Below are 25,995 nucleotides of genomic sequence, written 5' to 3' on the forward strand. Positions count from 1 at the left end.
ATGCCTGTAAGGATGAGAAGTTCCACGAATGAAGTCCCGAGACACAATAAGTCCTAAATGACATATAAGGACACATATTGACATAAATATAGTGTTTACAACAACTATATGAAAGGAAACACCTTCCGGGACTAGGAAACACCTTAACCAAGTGTTGGAATCACATGTGATTCAACATAGGAAGGTATAAAGGCACTTATATGAGTTTACTACCATGAGTTCACGGCCCAAGGGAGTTTACGACCGTAAACTCATGGTTACTCATGGGTTAGTGCAAGTTTGAAGTCTAGGGGGTGATTTAAGGACATTAGCTCTACCCTAGGATGAGAAAGACCACTTCTTTTGGCACTTTTGGGGTGTTCACGACCCAAATGAGTTTACTACCGTAAACTCATGGCCAAATATACTTATGAGGGTCCTAAAGGTCATAAAGAAGCATTCTAAATTCATGCCTAAGCCCTTGGAAGTGTTTGCGGCATCAAAACACCTCTATCTTGAGTTTATGGCCCATGGACCATTTAGTCATGTGTTTGCGGCCGTAAACACTTATGGGTGATGATATTTTGATTGTTTTGGGTCCTAGAAACATCAAGGTAAAGTTCTATGCTTGTCTCTTGGCTTATGGAAGGCATTTAGGGCATTTTGGCACCCTAAAATGGAGTTTACGGCCCAAGAACTTCCTTGGTCGTGAACTCACTTCTAGTCTTGTTTCTTAATGTTTTGGGGGTCTAAAGCAAGTAATGGTAGTCCCTAGGTTTAGTCCCAAGGCTTGGAGGGACATTGGGCACACTTTGGCCCTTATAAAGGAGTTTACTCTCCAAGATGTTCTTGGGCGGTAAACTCCCAAATCTTATTGTTTTGGCTTGATTTTCATGTTATGAAGGCATATAACACACTTATATACACTCTAGGTTGAAGTACTCACAGTTGGGGGTGATCGGGTGAAGATCCTTGAGAGAGAAAATCGACTTTTCTCTAGCTAGAAATGTAACAAATGAATCCAAAATGACTAAATTTTCTTTATATAGCCTTGAGGGTTTTTGGTCCGAATACCATTTTTGGACTGTAATATTCCAAACTCTTGAAGGTTTGGGCACTTATTGCAACATATTAAACCCTAGTGTATCCTCTCTCCTGATATCCTCTGGAGCACTAACCTTAAAACACTCAAACTTATCCCAAAAGTTTGATAGTTAGTTGATACATATTTGACTTCAATTGTAGTGGATGGTTTTACCGAATGGAAATTTTTGGGTTGTCACAATACCGCTCATCAAATAGAGCTATTAATTCAGTCTTAATAGTTCCAAACATTTCTAGAATCATTTCTCTTACATTTGCTAATATTGTTACCTCTATCTAATCATGTATATCAGTCAGTCTCGCTCGGACATGGACCGTCTGATCCAGAACCAAAATCACCTGCTCTAGTGATCATTAACATGTTGAAGATGGAGATATGAATAGTTTAATATGAATTTCAAACCCTTTATAGTTCCTTAGTGACCTTGTGACTTTTCTTTATTCATGTATGGATCATGTGCTTCCAATAGTACAAGCCTATACCACCTTCCACAACTATTCATACAAGATCCAAGAATTTCCCTAATGTTTCCAAGTCACCACGCTCTGTTACTGTTAGGCCTTTTCGCATACCTAGTGCTACAAGGGCCTAATTACTCACGTTCCTAGATTTTCTTCTAGGACTCCTGCTACTACACTGCTATTAGCCGAGGGATAACTTCTACCAATATTAACTAGTTATCTGGCGAATACGATTACATGTCACCAAAATCAAACTATCTGTCGACAGAAAGATCTGACACAACAACAGTTAGACTCAGACGATAGCTGTGCGATAACACCAAATCAAACAATCTACAAATATTTAATTTTGAGAGTATGCAACCTAACGTACTTGTCAAATAACTAATTAATATCAATATAGGTTATGAACAACAATTAACAAGCAAATTCATAGGCTATAAAACATTTTAAGTATTAGACAATTCTATTATGTAATTTCTAAAAAGATCCATAGCCTATGATAATAAAAAGAATTAATAAGTAAATTTACATTATCCTAAAAGTAATAAATATATATTTTTTTTCAATATTGAAAATTAATCCTTATAAATTTAAATTATAAAAGTTCTAAAAAGCACTTAATTTTTTAAAATATTCCCATAAAAATCAATATATAATACAATCTTTAATATTATTTTTTTTAAATAGTTCGTCGTTAATAATTAATAACCAGGAAAAGGAGAAATGCTATTTTGGTATTGAAACGAAGACGGAGAATTTGGTAGTTCTTCCGAAATCCAAATCACCGTCCAAGTATCAGAGAACACTTGTAGTCGACGTACTCATCTCCATCGCCGATCTCCGTCGCTCTTCTGCTAGATCTCTGCGATCAGGTAATTTCTTTCGCGTAACTCTCGGCGACACTACCGATGTGTTCTTGATTTCGTTCTTGCTCAATTCTTAACGAGATTCAACATTTGCTCGGAGTCTTGTTGCCTAATTGACGGATACTTGGCTTAATTGCACTAAAATTGAATTTACTGGTGAAGATCAGGTTTAGGTTTATGGATTGACCACTAGTAAATTGAGAAATTCGATTTTGTTGTGCGTAATCTATCTTCATTCATATTTGCAAGCCTTGAATTAATACTGGTTCTGTTATTTTAAACTGTCTGTTTGGATGTCCAGTTCAATGACAGGTGTAGTACTAGTATCAGTAAGCTAACTAAAACATGAGAAATTTGATTTTAGTTGGAATTGAAACTTGTTTAGTTCAGAAAGCGAACTTATTTGCTTCTATTATGTGTAAGCCATGGGAAATATGATCCCAGGTTTAGGTACATGGTGAACTGACTACTATTTCATGACAATTCTCATACCCCAGTATCACCGATTCACTGTAGCAAAGCTTTGCACATATTGCTATTGGCTTTATCCACAATGACGTGCTTCAGTTCCATTTTCTTGCAGATCACTTACAGAAGCCAAACAATAACCTATGGGGACTGAAAATCCCAACCATGCAAATAACTATCCAAGGCCAGCTGCTACACCTTTTGCCCCTCCTCAAAGCAACACACCTTTTTCATCATCTCGTCCTGTAGCTAGCTCTGCTTTCAGGCCAATGTCTCCCCCAAGTACAGCACCATCTTTTCCTTCTGGGCCTGTGGTTGGACCAGAAGCTCCTGGTTTTAGACCCATGCAAACTGCTAGACCTACTCCTCCATATGGCCCACCAACCACCGGACCTTTCCAGCGGTTCCCAACTCCACCATTCCAGGCACCTCCACCACGTACTTCACCTGTTGGACAACCAATATTGCCTCCAACAACAATCAGACCTCCAAGTTTCCAAAATCATCAACCCCAGATACCACCACCAATGCCTATGGGTTCTCCACCTCAAACCATGAATGGTATGCTTTCCAACTCAAATATGCAGCAACCCCAACCTTCAATGGGTCCAGCTCATCCTGCTGCTGTCCGTGCCACCTCATCATCTCCTTGGCCTGGCTATCCGGGTATGCAGAGTAACACAGCAACACCAACAGCACCAGGAGGTTATGCTCCACCTCAGCCCACCACATCCACCCCCTTTCAAGGTGGTTTTGGACCAACCCCACCCCCACCAGGAGGTTATGCTCCACCTCAGCCCACCACATCTGCCCCCTTTCAAGGTGGTTTTGGACCAACCCCACCCCCACCAGGAGGATATGCTCCACCTCAGCCCACCACATCTGCTCCCTTTCAAGGTGGTTATGGATCAACCCCACCGGTTGCATCTCCTCTAGGAATGTATGTAGGAGGGTCCACACCTCCAACGGGAGGTATGCAAGGATTGGTAGAAGACTTCAGCTCACTTTCTATTGGGTCTGTCCCAGGATCTTTTGATGCTGGGCTTGATACTAAAGTGTTGCCAAGACCATTGGAGGGTGATGTAGAACCAAGTTCTTTTGCTGAAATGTATCCAATGAACTGCAATTCTAGATATCTGAGGCTTACAACTAGTGCCATACCAAATTCTCAGTCTCTTGTTTCCAGGTGGCACTTGCCTCTTGGAGCAGTTGTTTGTCCACTGGCAGAAGCTCCTGAAGGGGTGAGCATCTATACAGTCGGAGCAATTACAATAAAAATATAATCTTTTTTATTATATAATGTTAAATTTATTTATTTTTTCTCAGGAGGAAGTGCCAATTGTTAATTTTGCCACAACAGGTATTGTGCGTTGTAGAAGATGCCGTACATATGTGAACCCTTATGTGACTTTTACTGATGGTGGAAGAAAGTGGCGATGCAATATATGTGCTTTGCTCAATGATGGTAATAATGCTTTAAATCCATTGTAACAATATATCTACTGTTTCTCATAACTGAAAATGTCAATATATCATCACATAGACTAAATGACTATTGAGTAGGTTCAAACTGACAGCCTAAACTACCAACATGACATCATCAAATCTAACATCATAACAGCGAGACTAACAAGTTCCCTTTTAACAACTGAGGTTCCTAATATGGTCATGCTAATGCTAATCAATTTCTGTCATAATGTACAGTGCAAAATGACTATTTTGCCCATTTGGATGCCACCGGAAAAAGAGTTGATTTAGATCAACATCCTGAGCTTACAAAGGGTTGTGTGGAATTCGTTGCTCCAGCTGAATACATGGTGCGACCACCAATGCCACCACTATACTTTTTCCTGATCGATGTATCGATATATTCCGTTAAAAGCGGAATGCTTGAGGTAATGCCTGTTGTAATCTTGATATGTTTATAATTATTTATATATATATATATATATATATATATATATATATATATATATATATATATATATATATATTTTTTTTTTTTATACCTTATGTAAAATATCATGTATATTTTTTTTAGGTGATTGGACAAACCATCAAGTCTTGTTTGGATAAGTTGCCAGGCAGCACCAGAACACAGATTGGGTTCATAACTTTTGACAGCACAATTCATTTTTACAATATGAAGGCAAGTATTAAATGGCCTGAAATTCTCAAAACATGTTTACCTTTTCTCTAACATTTTGCTAACTGATGTTGAACTTTTTTTTTTTGTTTGTTTGGATTGGCAGTCATCTTTGACACAACCTCAAATGATGGTTGTCTCTGATTTGGATGATATATTTATTCCGTTGCCAGATGATCTCCTTGTGAACTTATCAGAATCCAGAACTGTGGTGGATGCATTCTTGGACAGCTTGCCATCCATGTTTCAGGACAATGTGAATGTGGAATCTGCTTTTGGGCCTGCACTTAAAGCAGCTTTCATGGTTATGGTTAGTTTCCTCAGTCCTACACCACTTAAAAACTTGGTAGTCTGTATTGACCATTGACCATCATAGGCTTTTTTTGTTTGATGCAGAGTCAACTGGGAGGGAAATTGTTAATTTTTCAAAGTAGTCTTCCATCACTTGGTGTGGGTAGGTTAAGGTTGAGAGGAGATGATATTCGGGCATATGGGACAGATAGGGAACATGCTTTGAGAATACCAGAAGATCCTTTTTATAAACAAATGGCTGCTGATTTTACTAAGTATCAAGTTGCAGTCAATGTTTATGCCTTTAGTGACAAGTACACTGATATAGCTTCGCTAGGTATCTACTCATATTGATTTATTACCCTTAGTTAGTTAACTTACTTTTTTGTTTTTACTCGATAAAAAAAAATATTAATTTATTGTTTTGTTTTTAGGTACTTTGGCGAAATACACAGGTGGTCAAGTCTATTACTATCCAAGCTTTCATTCTGCCATCCATAAAGACAAATTGAGACATGAGTTGGCTAGAGACCTCACTAGAGAAACTGCTTGGGAAGCTGTAATGCGCATCAGATGTGGGAAAGGTTAGTCTCAACGTGTTTTTGGTGGTGGAACTAATTTGCAATTCTTTTGACAGATTTCATTGCTTTTATAAAATCTTGATGAAATTAATTTATTTTTGTTAAATTGTGTTATATATAGGAGTTCGTTTCACTTCATATCATGGAAACTTTATGTTAAGATCCACAGATCTATTAGCACTTCCAGCCGTTGACTGTGACAAAGCTTATGCAATGCAGTTTGCTCTTGAAGAGACATTACTCACAACTCAGATTGTCTATTTCCAAGTTGCTTTATTGTATCCTTCACTTTTTCCAAGTTTCCACATATTTTGGAATAAATATATAAAAAATATAACCAACAAACAAGAATCTAATTGTTTACAAATAAAATACTTAACATGAATTGAAAGACACACCTCATCTTCGGGTGAAAGACGTATCAGAGTACACACTGCAGCTGCATCAGTGGTTGCTGATTTAGGAGAGATGTATCGCCAGGCAGATACCGGTGCCATTGTTTCTTTGCTTGGTAGATTAGGTAACCAGATTTTTTCTTTTTATTTTTTTTTTAAGAAAAAAAAAAAGAAGAAGTTATATAATAGTATATTTAAAATTTTAATTATGTGTTGTAGCGATTGAAAAATCTTTGTCGTACAAACTGGAGGAGGCGCGTAACGCGATCCAGCTAAGAATCGTGAAAGCCCTTAAAGAGTATCGTAATCTGTATGCGGTTCAACACCGTGTGGGAACACGCATGATCTACCCAGAGTCATTAAAATATTTACCTTTATACGGATTGGCTTTATGTAAATCAACAGCACTTCGTGGTGGCTATGCTGATTCACAGCTTGATGAAAGGTGTGCAGCTGGTTTCACCATGATGGCTTTGCCTGTTAAAAAGATGTTAAAGCTTTTGTACCCTAGTTTGTTACGTGTCGACGACTTTCTTGTCAAGGTAAACTTTTTTTTTTTTTTTCTCATACTTCAGTCTTGCTATACCAACAACCCATAATAACAACGTAGCTATATTTTAAAAATTAAAATAAAGTGTGTGTGGGAGTTATGTGCAGGGGAGTGGACATGGTGATGAGTTTGAGAAAGTTTGTAGAAGACTGCCACTTGCTGCAGAGAGCTTGGATTCTCGAGGGATTTATATATATGATGATGGTTTTCGTTTGGTTGTGTGGTTTGGTCAAATGCTATCCCCTGATATTTCCAGGAATCTGGTTGGGGAAGATTTTGCTACAGATTTCTCAAAGGTTTTTTTTTTTTTTATTTTTTTTATTTTTTTTTATGTATCTGTTGTTATATTTATACTCAAGTGAAGTCACAGATGTTGTATTTAAAGAATAAAGAGTAATAGTATGTATGAGGTTTATTGATTTTAGTTGATAAAAAATTCAGGTAAGCCTTGGGGAACGTGATAATGAGATGTCAAGAAAGCTGATGGGGATACTAAAGAAACTTAGAGGTGCAGATGCATCGTATTATCCTTTATGTCATGTTGTGAGACAAGGGGAACAGCCTCGTGAAGCTTTCTTTTTGCTTTCAAATCTTGTTGAGGATGCGGTTGGTGGTATGAATGGTTACGTTGACTGGATACTTCAGATACACCGATCAGTTCAGCAATAATCCAATCAGGTAACAACAAATACCAATCTACTTCCATTAATTTTTTTTACATTTTACTTTTGAAAAATCAATGCCATACATATACAAACCAATTTTCGCTGCTATATTTATATTTTATTTCGGTAGATTTTTCAATGTAATCGATAGAAATGAAAGTAGACCAAAAAGAAGAAGAAAAAAGGGTGGTTGAAGAGGCTTTTTTGTTGGTAAAATACTCCTTTTGCTCAAACCTCTTCCGTTTTAGTAACTGGAACAGAAAACTACCCAAAGCGTTTTATTAAAAAAAAAAAGGTCAAACTCAACCAAAATGCAACTAAAGCGCTTTTTTTTTAATAAGTAAAAAAGTTATGGTTGTTATATAACAATAACAAGACATGTTCATGTTTTTATATTTTAACAAACAGGAAAAAAGTTTGCAATTGGTTTTACTACTTAACCAAGGGCAGAAGCAGATTTTGAGGTAAATTGGGTGGGGGAAGAGATGTAATATCCCTACAACCTTTTTGGCTAGGTTGATTGTTACAACAACAACAAGAAGAAGCTGGTTCCATAGAAGAAGAAGAGAAGAGAAGAGAGAATGGTTATGTCAAAGCTTTCATAGACTAGTGCTATATTTTTCCAAAAACCCATCTATAGTGTTTTAATTTGTTTTTTTTTTTTTTTTTTTTGTGATGAAATTTAACCCTTGATAGTTTTTTTTTTTTTTTTTTTGTAATTTTGATTTGTTTTAGAAAAGTTTTAAGGTGGTGTGGTGTGTGTATACACAATAGACATGTTTGTATATTTGGGTTGAATACTCGTATTTTTATTCCTAAGCAGTGGAACCGAATTCCTTAGTTGACCCACCCATGGTATGGCATCAACCTCACCATACTTCCTTTTTTTTCGTAGAAAAAAATACTATATGTTATTTATGTGTTCTTTAGTGGTCATTAATTCTTTTTTCATAAATCATTCTTGTTCTTGGTTGAGGCACTATTAGCATTTCTTTTGGCCTTTTGCTATGAAATGATCCACTTCGCTTTAGGGGCCAACAATTGGACCAAACTGGACTTGTTGATGCTTATGGATTCTGGGGCCGATTCCGGGTTTGGGTACCAGTTTTCTGGTTCTTGTATCCACTGGCCGTTACAACTTTATTTGTATATGGTACAAGATGTTGAACCCCTACTAAAAGTTAGTTTTTTTATGTTAAAGTTTTATCTCGAGGCTTAAAACGAATATGTTTTTTTGTTTGACTGTTCATTTAAAATAAAAATGTATATTTTTATTGTTCATTTTAGATAAAAAAAGAAAAAACCGTGATTATTTATCCTAATTTTGAAGGACTTTAAATCAATGAATATGAAATAAAAAATGACACAGTTATAATCTAAAATCATGTGTAAATTCTAAACTACACGATGAAAAAAAAATGTTAATTTGATTTCAAACAAATGAGATATACATGTTCTAAAATGTTTATAAAATACAAATTACAAAAAAACTAATTATCAAGCATTCTAAAATTTTGGTCCAAACCAATTTGCACTCAAAACCGGTTGGATTGAAACTGCAAAAAAAAAAAAAAAAAAAAAAAAAAACAAACAAACAAACAAACTGAATTTGGATAATAGATCTCCAGTCTTGGTACTAGTCCAAACGCTCAACACTACTTCGCTCTTTTTTTGTGAAATGATGCAACTTAAACACCGAATCTCTCGTTTGGCAAACTCACATTTTCTTTTTGTATACATATAATTGGCATTTCAACAAAATTTATGAGACTGTTAATTGTTCTCCATGATCTTCATTTTCTCTTACTATGTATATATATAATTATATACTAATATATCATAAAAAGGACCGACATGAATTTCCTTAGAAACGACGTAAAATCTCATTTATCAATGATCATACATTTATTCCAACTTTTTCATCGTGATTTATTTGGTCCTTTGAACCCGTCGAATGAGGGAAAGAAAGCAAATTTGCCAAGGCTAAGTGGTTAAAAATACATTTCGTTGTATACGTCTGTTGAAATGCTCTCGAATAGTCTTTTTCCAATCCATTTCTCCAAATGTAGACGGCAACAGTTGTGTGCCCCATACATTTACTTGTGCTATTGAAAAGGCATTGCAAAAAGGAGATCTGTTTGGAAGATAGCTAGGGACTTTGATCCAGTAATGCCAGAGATTATCGGTCAACTCTTTCTTTTGCTTAGGTAAATTCTTTCTATCCTAGACTTCCTTAGGGGTGTTAATATCTTGTTGTCTCTCTTTAATGTTCATGCTACTCATAAAAAGAATAAAACAATGAATTGACTTATCTCTTTTGTGAAACTCCTCTTGTTTAGCAAAAATTTTCTTTTGTTGTCTGTGTTAAAAGTCATAACATCATATTTAAGTCAAACTTAACATTTTATTAGTCTTGGGTTGTATTTTGTTAATGTCTATTTTGTAGGGTTAATATGGTAAGTTTCTGATGATTAGTTTTGTAAGTATATTTTGGCTCAAGTGTATTTCTTGTTAGATTAGTATTGATGTGGACTGCAGAGCATTATTCTCAAAGATGTAAAGGAGCACAGATCTTTTTCCTAAATGGGTCAGGTATTCAATCTGTTCTTGTAATCGTATTAAATTAGGACTGAAAGTTATGTTCCGAGACTCATTGATGTTGGGAACATCGGTTTCTTGACTTTTTTCACATGGCTTCTCCGAAAGGTATCTTTTTTTTGTTTCTAGATCCTTGTAGATCTTCATAGATTTTTTCGATCTGGAGTTTAATGGATTAGTGACGTAACCTGTGACAAGGCTAATATGTTTTTAATGTTACACTTGTCACCCATTAAAAGATAAAATATAAACCAAAATCAAACTTTTTGATGAAGTCATCAACTCTAAAATAGAAAACAAATAAAAAAAATATTAGGTTGGTTTGCTTGGCTAAAAGCCTAAAACACATGTACGAACTAAAACAAATTGATTTTGTATTGATAACTCATAATCATACAACTCTAAGAACTAACATAACTTACAAAATCGAAAAACAATGGCAACTGTACATCCCTAGTCAAAACCGGTGCATATTACACTCAACAACATGTGCACCACTCATAGTCATCCGAATCAATGCATGCACATATTTCGTGATACACACCACTCACATCGGCTTCAACAGCATCCACCCCTTCTATGTACAACAAATCATTCATTCACCAAACTTCAAAATTACCGATATGCCCCCCAAGCCAACCCCGAGCCACTTCCCGCCAGATCTCTCCCACCTGAACCAACCCCGACCCTTTCTTGTCCATCTCCGCCAACCCTTTTCGTGCTATCTTATCGAGGATGGACACCATAGCCCAGCCCCAAACCATTTCAGGCTCTCCACCAAAAACACAACTCAAGTCACATCTCGTTGGTTAAATAGTTAATAATATCCGAATCAATCCACATCACATCACCCCCATTTAATAGAATTCCTTAAGGTCTCATCGGGCAAAGTCCAAGAAAACAAATGCCCATCTGAATCACCACTCAACAACAACTTCAAGTCACTTGAAAGATGAAGCGCAGTAACTGGGTGGTTATGCCCCTTAAGCACCTTGTGCAGCACCAACGTATATTCAGGCACTTTACCCCCTCTAAGCCCTAACCCACAATGCACTTGAGCAGAAGGATGCTTGTGGGCAGTTCGGGCAGTCTCCGAACAGTTATGAACCATTTGCCATACCTTAATCCCCCCACTTTGATGACCCGATATGTACCAGTTCGTTTCCACCCAATCGGAAAACGTACAAGTCGCCACCGACAAAATCAAATCAGACGGAAGCTGAGACGTGTTCACCACCGCTAGACAGTCTCCGTTCACACTCCAAACCGCCAGCAAAACACCGGCAGCAGTCACGATTTCTCCGGTCAAATCGTTCATGTACAGAGCAGAGATCGGGAAAGGGAATTCCGGAAGCTGCCGGAGAAAAACTAACGAACTCAAATCCCACATGATGACAGTGCAGTCGTCGGAACCGCTGACAATCATCATGTAGGGTTGGGAGACGTAGATCCGGGTGATCTTAGCGGTGTGGGCGCAAAGCGACTGCTGTAGATTTAAACTTCGTGGTGCGCGGGGCCCACCGTAGCTTCCAATCCGCCAGACGCACACCATCCCGTCGTAGGCGCCGGTGACTAAGAGTTGACCGTCGTGGCTGGCACTCGCGCACTGGATCTGATGGCCGCCGTGAAGGTTTTCATGGGTGGATAGGAGGCGGTCTTGATCGTAGCTCATGAATCTTAAGCTCCGATCCGGGAAACCCCAGGCGACGTATTTGGTGTAGGTTCTGGGCTTGATAAAGTTGTTTGGGCCCACTGTTAGAATCTTATCGTTTAGGGTCACGATTTGGGCGATTGGTGACGTCATCTTACGGATCTCGTGTGGGTTGAGACGTGGGGAGAATTTGAGGGGATTAAGGGGGTGTTTTCGATCGGTTTTTCTTTTCACGTGAGGCCTGTGGAAAATCTGCTTCGGTGTTTGACCGAAGTGGTTAATCTGAGCCAGAATTGCGGCTTTCATCGAGGGATCGGCTACTGCGTCAATGTCTACGCTCCCCTCGTATGTGTAATGGTAAAAAACATTAACTGCTTCCTCAGCCGCCTGTTCAAAAAACCCAAGTGAAATTAAATCCCCTTATCATTGAAATTATCATTATTATTATTATAAAATACACACACACAAACGCACCTTCCCTCGTTGTTTGTAACCAAATATAAGATCGATCCAGTGATGCAAATTCTCTGAAACATAATCAGATTCCAGAGCTTCTCTATGCTTCTTGATGAACTCTCTAGCACTACCTTTGGCCCAAGGAGGCAATCCAACATCTCCAATCTGGGGTTGTTGAAAATTATTACATTTGCATTTATCAAAACTCAAAATAATAATAGTAATGAGAACAGACCTTTTCTCCAGATTGTTTCTCCCCGAGGTCAAGATGAAAACGGTTTTCCAAGAATTCTGGCAGATAAAAGAATTCTGGGATCAATTCCTTAACATCTGAGGTGTTGGATTTTCCAGCAGCACTTGACCAAGTATCATGTATGTTATGGAAAAGTCGGTCAGCATGGTCAAACTGCCCCCCCTGAAGCTTTTGATTTTCTGAACTAAATGGTGGCAGCCTTATCAGATAGAACAGCACGATTCCGGCACTAGAATAGTGAGACCCGTAATGAAACTTGGGAATCTCTGGATCATCCCAGCTCTCAAACCTGACACCAACAAAACCAACCCACCAACCCCATTACAAATAGCAACCTACTTTCATTTATTTCTATTACACCAGCTTTTACTGTATTTATGAATTATTATTTTTCCTTATTAAGCCATTATACTTTCACCTTTTTTTTTCTTATTTAGACATTATACTTCGAAAGACCTAATGAAATTACATGACATTGCTATATCCTATAAATGGGGTAGATTTTCAAAGTATGAAAGTGCATTGCTATTTCTTGCATTTACCCACACTTTACTAAAAAATAAAGAAGGCCAACCTTTTCTTGAATTCCAGTTCCCCCTCCATTGTTTGGCATCCCATAGGCTTGTCAAGCTTCCGGAATGTTTCCGGATTGGTGAAGTCCAAATTCTCATTCTCATAATCCGACAAAATCCAAGGGAAAACCGGATACTGAGTAAGATCACTATACCCCCGGCCCGCAAGTGTATTAACATGCATCAAGTACTGGAAATTACTAATTTCCCCATTTTGCCACATCTTTGAGAATGATTTCTCCATAATCTTAAACGTGCTTTCCTGTTTCACAGCCCCTGAAATTGTCGGGTCCAGCCTACATATATTTTAAACAAAACAAATTTCCACAGGTCAACAACAAAAAAAAGAACGAATAAAAAGAATTTACTTTTATGTGGATGAAAAAAAAACACAAACATACATACATGGTGTTTTTTGGAATATTGATTGCATTCAGATTTTTAAAAACTTCCTCCCTCTCTTTTTTATGGAAAACAAGAAGATCATTACATCCATCCATGCTGAATATTTCAACAGCAACAGGACGTAACTGGTAATCACGTTTTGATATCTCATGGACAGTATTAACCTTCCACATCCGCCATAAATGAGGTACATTTCTACTATTAATCGCCTTGTCCCTCCCCCATGCTCCACTATTGTGGGCCCACGCCCTTCCCCCAGCGGACACTTTCCCATTCGTGTCCCATGACGTCATCGAATTTGTCATGCTTGAAGACGCGTCTTTTTTAACCCCCAAAGCGCGATCGATAACCGAGATATCATCTTCACTTTCTTTTTCACATATGCATCCGGAATCATCGATGTAGAAATTCTCGATAATGTAAAGGGAACGTTCTCCTATTAGAAACACCCCATCATGTTTATCAAGACTCACGACTCTTTCGCAATTATATTTTGATTTTATTTTCTCGTTATGTTCAAGATAAGGTCTAATCAAATACTCCCCGTTGTCACTTACTTCTTTCTCAACTTTCTCCTCTGTTGTGATTCGAATGTTTTCAGAAACTATAGAAGCGTCCCTTCTCAATGAAGGTGGAGCAAGTGTATTTGATTTGATACTGAATTCTGCAGCTGAATGTACGCTTGCTTCATAAACACTATCATCTCTGTCTCTTCCATCATTCCACCCGATTCTAGTGGACCCCCCCACGTCTTTCACATTATCAGATTCTTTAAAAACCGAATCATCATACAACTCCTCATCAAACAACTCATGAGGTAAAAAATCAGACCCACCGAGGTCAATTTCGTCTTTCTCCCTAGTCAATAAAAACTCTCTTCCACCTTCAAACTCCCCGTTTAAAATCGTTTCAATCATGTCGAATTTTAATTTACACCGTTCGATCTTTTTCCGCATTCGATACGGGCCTTCGATTGGACAAAGCTGCCAGTTGGGCTCTTCGATTGAAACCGATTTGAGAACTGGGAAAATACCACGTTCATGTACAAGCTGTTGTAAATGTGTTTGCCATTCACTTTCAGCATGGAGCACCCATCCGTATTTATCTTGTCTCACAACTCTCAATTCTGTACACATTTGATCACAAACCGATTCCAATGCGATTCTTCTTTCGTTTATTTGTTCCCAATGTCTTTGGTCAAACTTTCTCGACTCCTTTGACTTTTTAGCAATCTCTTTTTTCCGACGAGCATCCATGTTTTTTATTCTAACTCCCGGGAACTTTACAGACCCCGAGATATACTGGACCCACATGATCACAGCACCTTGTTCTAACGTCTTGCTAACAAGAAGCTCAGATGTGTTAAACCAATCAAAAAAAGACGATGTTGTCCCTGTCACAAGTCTGTCAAAACCACCATGAAAAGCATCCAAAACCGGGCCTTGGCTCGGTTTCGAGGCCAGAAGGTCTTCCAAAGCGGTTTTTCGGTAAAGCAGAAGATATTTGAGAATCTCAACAGCTGAGTTTTGTGCGTTTTGTCTATGATCATGTAAAAGAGATGTTAAGTTTATACACAGACAGCAATTTAGATCATTGTCAGGGTTACTAGGGCAGAAGATTAATCGTTTATGAGCCACAAGTACTTGCAACACTGTGCTGATATCAATCACTCCATCTTCAGATCCATGGAAAACCAATCTTTGTTTCTGTTCGATTTGCAAACCCAGGCGTGATAAAAGTTCATCTTCTCCAACTGAGATCAAGAACTGTGGGTGAAAACAGTACATAATCGTTCGATTCATGTTTTTAAACATCGAAAGTATATAAGCATCCAGTTGTTTTGATCTCCCTATTGATAAGATTCCTTTCCCGGGTGGGCCCGCTTGTTCAATTCTACCGTCTTTATTTGCTAACTGCAGCATCGACAATAAAAACTCAAGGGTTTTAAGTACACCGGAAGGTTCCGGAAACGCGCCCATGTAAACACGGTCAACAATCATAACACATAATGCATCTAAATTCGATGACCATCGCACCTTGTCAAGTTTCTTATCGTCTTCTTCATCGTCACGTAAGATTCGTCTTTCTAGAAAGTTCATCAGTCTGCTAAGACACAAACCTTGAAAAACTAATAAAGATTCAGCATCAATGTACAAAGGACCGTTTTCCAAAATGGTTTCGATTGCTGGTGTTGCTTTTAATTGGTCAGTTACAACATCGGAAAGAACTTCTGCCATGAAATCCAGAATGGCAGTTGCTCCTGCTGAACAGGGCCCACCTCCATAACCGGAATCATCTGCATCAAGTAACAGAAGTGGGTTGATTGGGAAGTATGTGTCTGTGGGATTTTGTAGTTGGGTTGTTCGTTTGGGGTCTGAAGATGTATCGTATTCGTTTAGAGATAGAGTCATGGATACAGAAGATGCCATGGAAGGAGATGGAGCTAACTTGGGTTTTGATTCGTTGGGACTTTGCCATGAACTCATTGCAAAAAGTTGTGATGAAGATTGTGCTTTGTGGACCCCGGTGGTTTTTTCAGATAAATATGGAGAATCAAATATGTTTAACGATACACAACTCAGTGAACTTCCTTGGCGAGTAGTTTTGCGACCATGGAAACTGAAATCTTTAGTGTCGGATTCTGTAGTGGACACTTGGTCAACTACTTCAACTGGCTTGTCTGATTCCGGGGTGGTTTTCTGATCATCTAAGCTGAAAATTTTAGTGTCAGATTCTGCAATGGACACTTCAACCGGTTTGTCTGATTCCGGAGTGATTTTCCGATCGTGGAAACTGAAATCTTGAGTGTCGGATTCTGCAATGGCCACCTGATCAACTTCTTCAACCGGCTTGTCTGATTCCAGAGTGATTTTCTGATCATGGAAACTGAAATCTCTAGTGTCAGATTCTGCAGTGGACATTTGATCAACTACTTCATCCGGCTTGTGTGATTCCAGTGGGGGGGAGGTTATGTTATTTGGTTGATATCCATCTGAATTGGTTGTGGCAGCAACAGGAGCATCTTCAGAACTTGTTCCTGGAGGGAAGCTTCCAAGACTTATGGAGGTTTTAGAATAGTGTTCCTGATCAAGTGGCAAGCTATTGTGAGAACTAGGACTTTCATCACACTCATTTAGATTTTTGTCTTCTGACTTCACTTTCAGCTTTTTTGCCATCTTCACAGCATGAGCTGACCTACAATTTACAAACACAAGATTATTAAGGACAATTTACAATGTTTAGGTTAGAAGTACATTCTAATTATGTATATAGATGCAAGTATGTTGCTATTATGGGTAAAATATAAATAAAGTAGGTTGTCATTCCATATAATCATCCATGACATGATACACATACAAGCCAAGGGGAAGATGTAGAACCTGACACAAGAGAAATAAAGATCCACACACTTCTCAAGAAACTCAGCTCTCCTGCACACAGCAGAAAAAGGAGGACAGATTTTGGCAAGATCAACCATGAACCTAAGGACAGAAGTTGCAGCAGCAGGAGCAGAAGCATCTCCACCCATAAGCCTGGCAGCATAAGTTTTGTGCATCAAAGCTTCACCCTGAAGCTCTCCTGTCATCTCTGTACATGCATCCACAAGCTCTGCAACAAGCCCAGCAGCACCGGTTTCATAGGCAATCATTGTTCGAATGGACAGCCTATCAAATGTGGATTTTGCCATAGCAATCACAGAATCTAAAAGTTCTAGAAATTTCAACTCTGTATGACTTCCATCACTTGGCATAAGGGCATGAAAGTCCAGCAAACGAACTTCAGGTAATCTTGGATAAACGGGTTTCCCAAATATGAGACAAAACAGTATGTAATATATATCAGGGGAATCATAGAAGCTAGGAAGCACCCTCACCAGACCTTGGTACCCGCCACCTGTCCGAAACTTGACAGAAAAAGTAGGAGAAGAAGTGAGACACACACCAAGAAGAGTCATCACCCACCTCATAGTTGTAGGATGAACTGCTTCATCAAAAAAGTAAGTTATCAACTTGGAGGAGACAATCTTATGCCATTGTTCAAGAAGCTCTTCTGATGTAATGGTCACTACTAGATCAATTAGCATCTCAAGCAGCATGTTTCTAACAATAATGTGTTTCCCCATTGACTCTCTTAATATCTCATTTCTTGATGTCAGTTCCGGTGGATCAAAGGTCATGATCACAAACCTAACAACATGTTCCAGTTCAGAAACCAAAAACCCATCTTTCAAAATCACTCCTACAAGAGTGACTAACTTTTCTAACACAGGAACTTCAACATCACCCCTGTGAAGTGTCACTAACAGATGCTGAACGAGGTTTATCCTACGCAAAACTGTAAGATTATGGTTTCGATACCAATGCATTGAAACTAGATTTTCAAGAAATCCCAGAAGGGAAATTTGTATTGGAACTGTTGCTGCTACCCACAAAGTCCAATCTAGTAACAGATGTTCAACCATATCTGGATTTGAAAGAACAACACAGTTTGATGTTTCTGTTGGTAAGTCAACATTTATATCGAGTTCTGAGATATGACTGAAAGCATCTTTATTCCCTAAAAAATCATCCATATCTCCATGTGAACCACCAGAAGAAGCATCATCATGAAACTTAGACAGGTCCTCAAAGCTGGCATTTTTGACAGGCTCAACAGGTGACATATTATTAGTTTTTTCCAACTTTTTTGGTCCATGAAACGAAGCCTCACAAGCAGCTATCTGGAAAAAGATGTCGAGTGAATGCATGTCGAATAGTGACATTTTTGGATGTAGTAAAAGTGCTAGCAAGTGGTATCCTCTATATGATTGCATGTCTCTGACATTCTGAGGATTTTGTTGAAGTGCACAAGAAAAAAGTGTTAGCGCCATATGCAGCATGTCTCTTGTTTCAGCTACTTGAACAAGGGCTAAAATAAGGGCTATTCCACCAATGGGACGCATCATTTCGCCTATTGTAGAATGTTTGCATACATAAATATCTCCATGAAGGCGTCCATATCGCGGTATACCTGGAGGAAGAAAACACTAGTAAAAATATCGACTATGAAGATGATGAAGTTGGGTTAAATTAGGATTTATGTCATAATTGGATGTTAAATCATGTTCATGACATAAGCTCTTCTTATTTATATGTATAAGTCATCAATTTATAACAAACGAACCTCCGATTGGAGAAGCAGCAGCTGACAATGGATCAACTAAATTGAGCATTGACAAGGTTCCGGATACTTTGAAAGCTTCTGTACATGTTCCATCGAATGAAAATATTAATTTTTTTCCAGAAAGCTGTAGCGAGAAATTTCTTAATATTTCAAGATCCCAAACAATGCCACTGCGATCGGTTTTAGAGGTGTCTTGCTTATTAGCACTCTCGGGCTTCTGTGTGTTAGAAGAAGAAGAAGCCAATGCCAAATCAGTTTCAAGGGAATCTAAAATGGACATACTTCCACCACCACAAGCCTGGTTTGGGAGAAACTGTAACAAATTTGTGTCTTGGAAAAGACCCCTATACCCTCTGCCGAGAATATACATAAAGAAAATAGAACCAGGTGTCAATACTTCTTCAAACAGATAGCAAGACCGGATTTTCCATGACAGGTCACTGACCCTTGCACAAGCAACCGGTGTCCCGATTGTTACTTGGAGAGACTTTCCAGAAGATGTTGGAGAGTAGCCTAGTCTACCTGTGTGTCTAAGTTTTCCATTAAGATACACATGTGAAACACTAGCTTGAAATAGTCCAGCTAGTGCATTTGGTTTGCTGTGTACCACAGCAAGATGATGCCATCTGTACTCATCTATATCTAACCCTGAAAAAGATAATGAAGACGAATGGCTGGTTGCTAGGGTTAATGTTCCATCATCTTGAAGATAAATCTCTGCATAGAATGTATTGTTACTACTAACATCTGTCCCACCAACAGAGAATATCCGCATCACTTGTTGACCTGTTGTTGTGGCATCTGATTTCAACAAGTTTTGATACTGAAACCAACAAACGAATGAGTAACCAGCAGCAGGGGGCCATGACCTCTCACCTAATGGTACTTGAATACAAGCATGCCCTGATTTGCTCATATCCATCTCTATAAATGCTGCAAGAGGAATGTTTTCTGAATCTGTAAACCTCTCCATCATATCAACAAGAGTCTGACCCAATTTCATCTGTTTCACTTGCAAAATATATCTTATAATCACTCGCAGCTCTGCTGATGTCAACCTATAAGCCCCAAGTACTTCAATGATTCTTAAAGCATGGGGAAGTAGAGAGGATGAACCAGAAAGAAAAGGATATATTGTCTCAAGGAGAAGCTCCACACAACCTAACAAAAAAATAGAAAGGTAGTTTATCAGAGATCGGATTATTACAAGTTAAGTCATCATCAACTATTTTAAAAAAAAAAATAGAATGAGAACAACAATCCACAAATTATGTCCAAAAATACCTGCAGAGGTAAGGCTTTCCTGGTTAAAAGAGCCAGCACGAGCAAGTTCTTCTAGAAGTTTTAAAAACTCCACTTGAAGTTTTGGGCTAAAAAGCAACAATAAACGGATGAGAACCTTCACTGCAGCAGCATTATATATGTGGTGCTTATCATGATGAACTGATGCTGATGGTGTGATTATTCGGAAAGTACTAGAGACGTTGTCAAGATCATCAGATGCTTCACTAGCTTCTGGTTTGAAGGAGGGTGGAAGGAGAATCTCAAGAGCAAGTTCAAAGAACAGCTGCATCACTTGCTTTTCATACTCCATACAGATCAATCCAGATTCGGATAGAACATCACAGAAAGTATGTGAAGATATAATCGCATGTAGTTTTGTTCTATTAACAGCATTGTTGGATGTTCCACAAGTTATGACACGTAACATATATGTGAAAACTTTCATGCAGACTGTTGATGAGGACTGGCTGACGTGGCCTTTATCTCCATGGAAACTATGAAGTGTTGTTAGGATAAGGGAAAACCCAGAGGCTTCACCAAATACTCTTTGTGCAGAGCTGTTGGCTCCTAAAACTCGCCATACAGCTCCAAAAATATCACATTTTGCATCATCTGTTAGCTTGTATTGAGATCCTGAAGTGCTGATTACCATTCCACTCTTTGAAGCTTCAACCAGTGCACCCAATTCATCTGGATGAGCCTATGATTGAAGATTACAGATTTGATCACTTATTAAGTTCCAATCATAGAAATAAAAAGCATGCAAACCAATGCCTTAATATTCAAAAAAAAAATATATGATGCGTCCTATATATAACTTGAGTATACAAATAAGGTGTTACACCTACACATGAGGGGTTAAAAGCTAGTAGAAAGTTAGGGACTGATTCTTTTTTTTTCCATTAAGTCATGTATGGGTAAAGTGGTTGAATGGGTTATGATGTCGTAAGGATAAAGTGATGTAGAAATAAAGTATTTTTCTTTTCTAGACTGAATAAACCGTCTGAATGAGACTAAATGACCATTTTACCCTTACATACCAAAAAACAAATCACAGTTTTAACATGAGTGGAGTTCATGGGAAAAAGACAAAAAGGTATAAGGATAGTGTCTTAATCTATTAAGCCGCTTTTTTTTGGCTTAACCCATTAAGTCATTCTTCCTAGATTAAGTCAAAGCGAACAGTCATGTAGAGGTGTCCAGTTTAAGTGCCAGATTATCTCAAAAAGAAACAGTCCCTTAGAAAAGCTTAACAGAAAGAAGCATTGCCAACCTGTGCAGAGTCCTCAATGATTAAGCATGATAATACCCTTAGGACGCCAGCTCGGTGGACATCAGATGCCAAAAAAGGAAGAGCAGTAGCAACACCATCACCAGAACGAAAGATGACTTGATTATGTTCAGCTTTCCTCAATAAAGAAAGCACACAATCCCAAGCAGCTGGAATTATGCATTCAGCTTCAAAAAGAGGAAAACTTCCAGAGCCAGAATCCAATAACCTAGGAGACGATAGAATCACATCTTTACTGTCTAAATGTTTCATGAAACCGTTTGGGTTGGACTTCCTTTCCATCTCATGAGGGCTATCATTGTCATTTTGCTCTGGGCCCACAAGAAACGTGTGCTGTTTAAGATCATCTAATAAAACATCCAGCACACCAACTTCCCGTAAGAACTTTTTGTACTGTTGATCAAATGATACAAGTTTCACAAAGAATGATAAGATGGTGCGCTTTAATTCGGATGTTACTGGTTGTTGCAACAAGCAGCAAAGTGAAAGCAGCTCTTGCTCTGGTATGCAATTTACAACAGTCACTGCATATTCAAGAATCTTGAGGATAATTTCTTGAAAAGAAGAAGGGAAGCCACCCATGTTTAGGATCAAAAGGGGAACAGTTCGCAACTGTTGACATAACATGTAGTTTTCAAGATGACTTGAGAAGATTTTGAACATTCTATTTAACACCTCAGCCTGAAGCTCCCTGCTATTTGCTTTTAGAAATATGTCCTGAAGCATTTGGACAGCATCTAGGTCTTTAACTTTGTAAGTGTCATCAGGATTTAGACGGTTTTTTGTACCCTTTGACCCAGGGGTCCCGGTTGACTCGGTTGCGCCTGTTTGAGCTAGATTAACAACAACATCAAGCAACCTGGAAAGTGTGGGTGTGAGAGACTCCGATGAGGTGTCATAGGTGTCCATGTCATTTGTTGATTTTGACCCTTCTGAATCGGGATTTTGTTCAGAGTGACTAATTTGAGAACCCTGATCTCCTGAAAGAACTAATGCAAACTGAATGAGAAATTGGTATCCATGAGCATTGTGAATGTCTTCCCTGAGCCTGATACCACCAGCCTCTACAAATCAAAACTATGACCAGTCAGGGCTATATAATCATCAGTGTACAATTACAAAAGAAAATAAACCATGTAACTTACCATGTCTATATGACAACTCCACACACTCAAGCAACAAGTCCACAATACCCATTGTATAAGCAGGGTCTCCAGATTCAGGACTAAAGCCCTTCACGCCCATTAACAGTACTTTTATCTGCACATGACATATAAATTATTACACATATCAGAACTATCAGACACACGGGTAATAATGTTTGTCTGAATAAGTGTTGTATACATAAGGTATGTTTCTTTTCTAGACTGAATAAACCATTTGAATGAGAGAGACTAAAGGATCATTTTACCCTGACATTCCAACAAAAAAAAAATTCATAATTCATCAGTTCTATAAAAATATTCATCAATAATAACATGAGAAGATGAATAGGTAAAGCTTAAAAGGTTGGTGTCTTAATACATTAAGCCAGATTGAGTAAAAAGAAACAGCCATATATAGTTGTCCAGATTAAGTGCTAAACCAATAAAGCTCATTAAGTCAAAAAGAAACAACACCTAAGAGCATATAGAGTAACTGCTGTTCAAGCAGGAATAATATAGTGGCTAACCAACTACTCAAATCTTGACACATGGCATCCACAGAAGTCTTAAGTTCAAATAATCAAAAAAAAACGACATGGTTACTCAAGAATCTTAAATTACCAGCTGGTGCTTCCTTATGTAGGCAGCAGTGCTTCCATTGTCATTGGCCAGAAGAAGACCCAGTACCTGGATAAGAGGGAAAGAACAACAACTATATGAGGTTAAAATTAAGACAGAATTTGTAGTCATGAAGATGATGGTGACATTGACAATAATTAGGTGGTGGGTTGGAATTGGAATCTATACAAATGTTTTAAAGATCACCTGCATTGCATGCCTATGGAGCTGAATGGTGTGCAAGGGGACAAGACCTTCCTTGTATCTTGAAAACAGAACCAAACACCCATTGGCAACCACCTCAAAGAGCTGCTTTAGAGAATCATCTTCAATCAAACCTTGAGCAGCTGCAGAATGGCTTGCCAATGCCTTCATGATATGCAGAATACTGCCCTCTACCTTCAACAACAAAACTAACCATTAGCAAACTTATCAATTTTTTCATTTAAATATAAAATAATAACAAATGGCATACCTCAAACCGCTTATCTGGAGCTACATTCTCTGTTACCTCCGAATCCTCCTCAGCGGTGACAACATGTTGCCTCACATTCCCTCCATCAGAACCCAAAAGAGCATCAAGAATATGAACAAGACAACACATGATCCCAGAATCAAGGAGAGACTGTTTATCAATAGGCTGCAAACAATGTAATAAAGATTCATTATTGAGATAGAGATAAAAATTAACTAAAAGCACAAAATTATTTATTTCTAAAAAGGAAAGCTTAGGACATACCCCGGAAACAAGAAATCCAACTGCATGTAACAGATTTGAACCATACAAAATTCCATCCTGTAAAAGTCAAGCATAAATGTATGTACACATAAAAACCAAGTTCAAAACTCCACATTGAATAAGCAGATGAGAAAGACAGAAAGAGAAAGAAAACCTGAGTATCCTCAGAGAAAAAACTTATCACACTTTCAATCTCTAAGGATCTTGTCTTATTGCTAACTTTTAACCTTTCGATATCTGAGACAAATGCTCTACCCACCACAAAAGAAAATATGTGTGTCTCTACTAACCTGTGGATCAACAAGAGAATTACAGTTATTTCCTTTATCGTATTTAATCACCAATTCTACATGGTTGTAGAGCAATTTAATGATTCTTAATTAAAGAATATCAAGGCAATATAAAAGAACAAGGGTAGTTGATTTCATACAAGGTATTTAACTGTGCTATGTTGGAATGCTGCTCTACTAATCTACAGAAGACATCAATAGTGACATTCAAGGCTTTTTCCTTCTCCTGCATGAACAAATGGAAACCATCAACCACATTCAGCAGTTATTCTATAATTAAATAATGATCATGAAATGACTTATAATTGAAACATGCACCAACCGTCTCTGAAGTCGATGTTCTAAACTCTTCCCAAGATCTTTTGAAGTCCAATTCCAGTTCATATCTTTCTCTGCATTAACCAGGTAAAAATAAATGAGATACAAGGTGAAGCAAATGTTATCCTGAGTGACTGAGTGGTTTACAATTTACATTGATAAACAAATATCTAGAAATTAACATTTAAATAAATGATTTCGCCTTAATAGGCAAGAATACTCCATCATTCGCCAAAATTCTTGAACATGACCAAGCATGTGAAATTATCATTGAACTTGCATATGTGTTCAATATATTTGTTTTGACATTAATGTCAAGACCCCACAAGCACACAGTCACACACAATGAAACAACTACATATATCTCATAACCCTTGAAACCACATCCATCTCACATAAACTGCAACCCTTTATAGATGAAAAAAAAAAAATGCAAGCAACTTGGTTTTGTCGTTTTGAGCATTTACCATTTTCATTATGTGGGTCATGTGGAATGATAGAAAACAAAGATGTGAGTATTCCATCTACATTTTGTTGAGGTTATAATTCTTAAACCATCTAGTTCCCTTCCTTTATTGTCCAGGATTTTCCAGTTCCAAAACATCAGCCAAGCACTTTAGTTTGTTAACTTCATATAGATTACTACAGGAAAAACAACTCAATTCCAGGATACCTACTGCTCCGAGTTCTTGACAAGTAAAAATAAGATGCATCTCTTTAAATGATCAACAGACATCATTTCCATACTAATGTGTCCCGTAATTGAAAAGAAAAAACGGGAAACAGAAAGAAAAAAGAACTGACCTTGACAAGGGGTCATCGTAGCTTGAAGAAGTGGCATTGTTACTATTCTGGTCAGGATAAGGGGATGAAGAAGATGCAGCTGATGTAGGCGCTGATAATCCTACCTTATCTTTGATGTCTTTAAACAATGATACCCATTTCATCGTTTTAATTAACACTCATCGGCCGGAAAATAAATTAAACAAAACAACCAATCAATTTAACGGCACACCAGCACCGATTATATTTAATATCCGGAGGATCTCCGAGCTCATAAACCCTCCGTCAACTAGTTTCAAAATCGGGATAGAAAAAATATCGAAGTGAGCTGATCGATCGGAATCAATTAGGGAAAAAAATAAAGAAATCAAGATCTAAGATGATAATATTCAATTCTTTTTTTGCTGATCTGTCTGCTAATTTTTCCCCAAAATCAGTGAATCACATTGCCTTAATTTACTCGTGTTTTAAGATTTTCCTTTTACTTTTGGTGCCCTAACTCTAAACTCCGAATGTTTTTGGACGGCAACTCCACGCCTCGTTTCTCGCTCGGTTTTTCTTTCTCTTTCTTTTCCGCCGCTTAAGATTTTGAAATGAATAATATCTTTTTTGCCACTAAACTTCTCCATAATGACAAAATTGGCTCGTTTTTATGGGAATTTGATTAATCTAACCCATATAAACCAATATTTTAATAATAACTAGATTTGAAGTCCATGCTCCGCATGGGCCTTTGGTTTCGGATTTGGATGTCGCTATTGGTTGTTATCTGTTTTCGGATTTGGTATGCCTGTTTCGTTGTTTCCCCTTCCTCTTGTCTCAAATATCATTCTACCTTTTCTTTCAATTCGGCTCGTGTCTGCGGTTTCTTGCCCATAAGCTTTTGGGATAGAGGGCCCAGAGGAGTCCTCACGTGAAG

General features: G+C 38.0%; 2 protein-coding genes across 2 annotated transcripts; one reads left to right on the forward strand and one right to left on the reverse strand.

Annotated features, from left to right (window-relative positions):
- Nucleotides 1-2,246: 2,246 nt before the first annotated feature.
- LOC111882800 (protein transport protein Sec24-like At3g07100) lies at nt 2,247-8,361 on the forward strand. Its single transcript, XM_023879175.3, has 14 exons — nt 2,247-2,420; nt 2,998-4,123; nt 4,209-4,347; nt 4,587-4,777; nt 4,924-5,031; nt 5,135-5,338; nt 5,425-5,656; nt 5,754-5,903; nt 6,022-6,178; nt 6,293-6,420; nt 6,515-6,837; nt 6,953-7,141; nt 7,287-7,523; nt 7,919-8,361. The coding sequence occupies exons 2-13, from the start codon at nt 3,026-3,028 to the stop codon at nt 7,512-7,514; spliced, it is 3,147 nt and encodes a 1,048-aa protein (XP_023734943.1). The 5' UTR covers nt 2,247-2,420; nt 2,998-3,025; the 3' UTR covers nt 7,515-7,523; nt 7,919-8,361.
- A 2,097-nt stretch (nt 8,362-10,458) lies between these two features.
- LOC111882801 (protein SPIRRIG) lies at nt 10,459-25,641 on the reverse strand. The gene is made up of 18 exons (XM_023879176.3): nt 25,098-25,641; nt 24,298-24,367; nt 24,116-24,201; nt 23,840-23,975; nt 23,686-23,742; nt 23,422-23,586; nt 23,154-23,345; nt 22,950-23,015; nt 22,329-22,443; nt 21,166-22,247; nt 19,893-20,592; nt 18,609-19,769; nt 16,826-18,455; nt 13,446-16,640; nt 13,043-13,336; nt 12,451-12,757; nt 12,234-12,380; nt 10,459-12,146 (listed from the first exon to the last, which is right to left on the reverse strand). Exons 1-18 carry the CDS (start codon nt 25,238-25,240, stop codon nt 10,956-10,958), a joined length of 10,737 nt encoding a protein of 3,578 aa, XP_023734944.1. The 5' UTR covers nt 25,241-25,641; the 3' UTR covers nt 10,459-10,955.
- Between the last annotated feature and the right edge of the window lie 354 nt (nt 25,642-25,995).

This window comes from Lactuca sativa, chromosome 8 (assembly GCF_002870075.4).
Source record: "Lactuca sativa cultivar Salinas chromosome 8, Lsat_Salinas_v11, whole genome shotgun sequence".
NCBI lineage: Eukaryota > Viridiplantae > Streptophyta > Magnoliopsida > Asterales > Asteraceae > Lactuca > Lactuca sativa.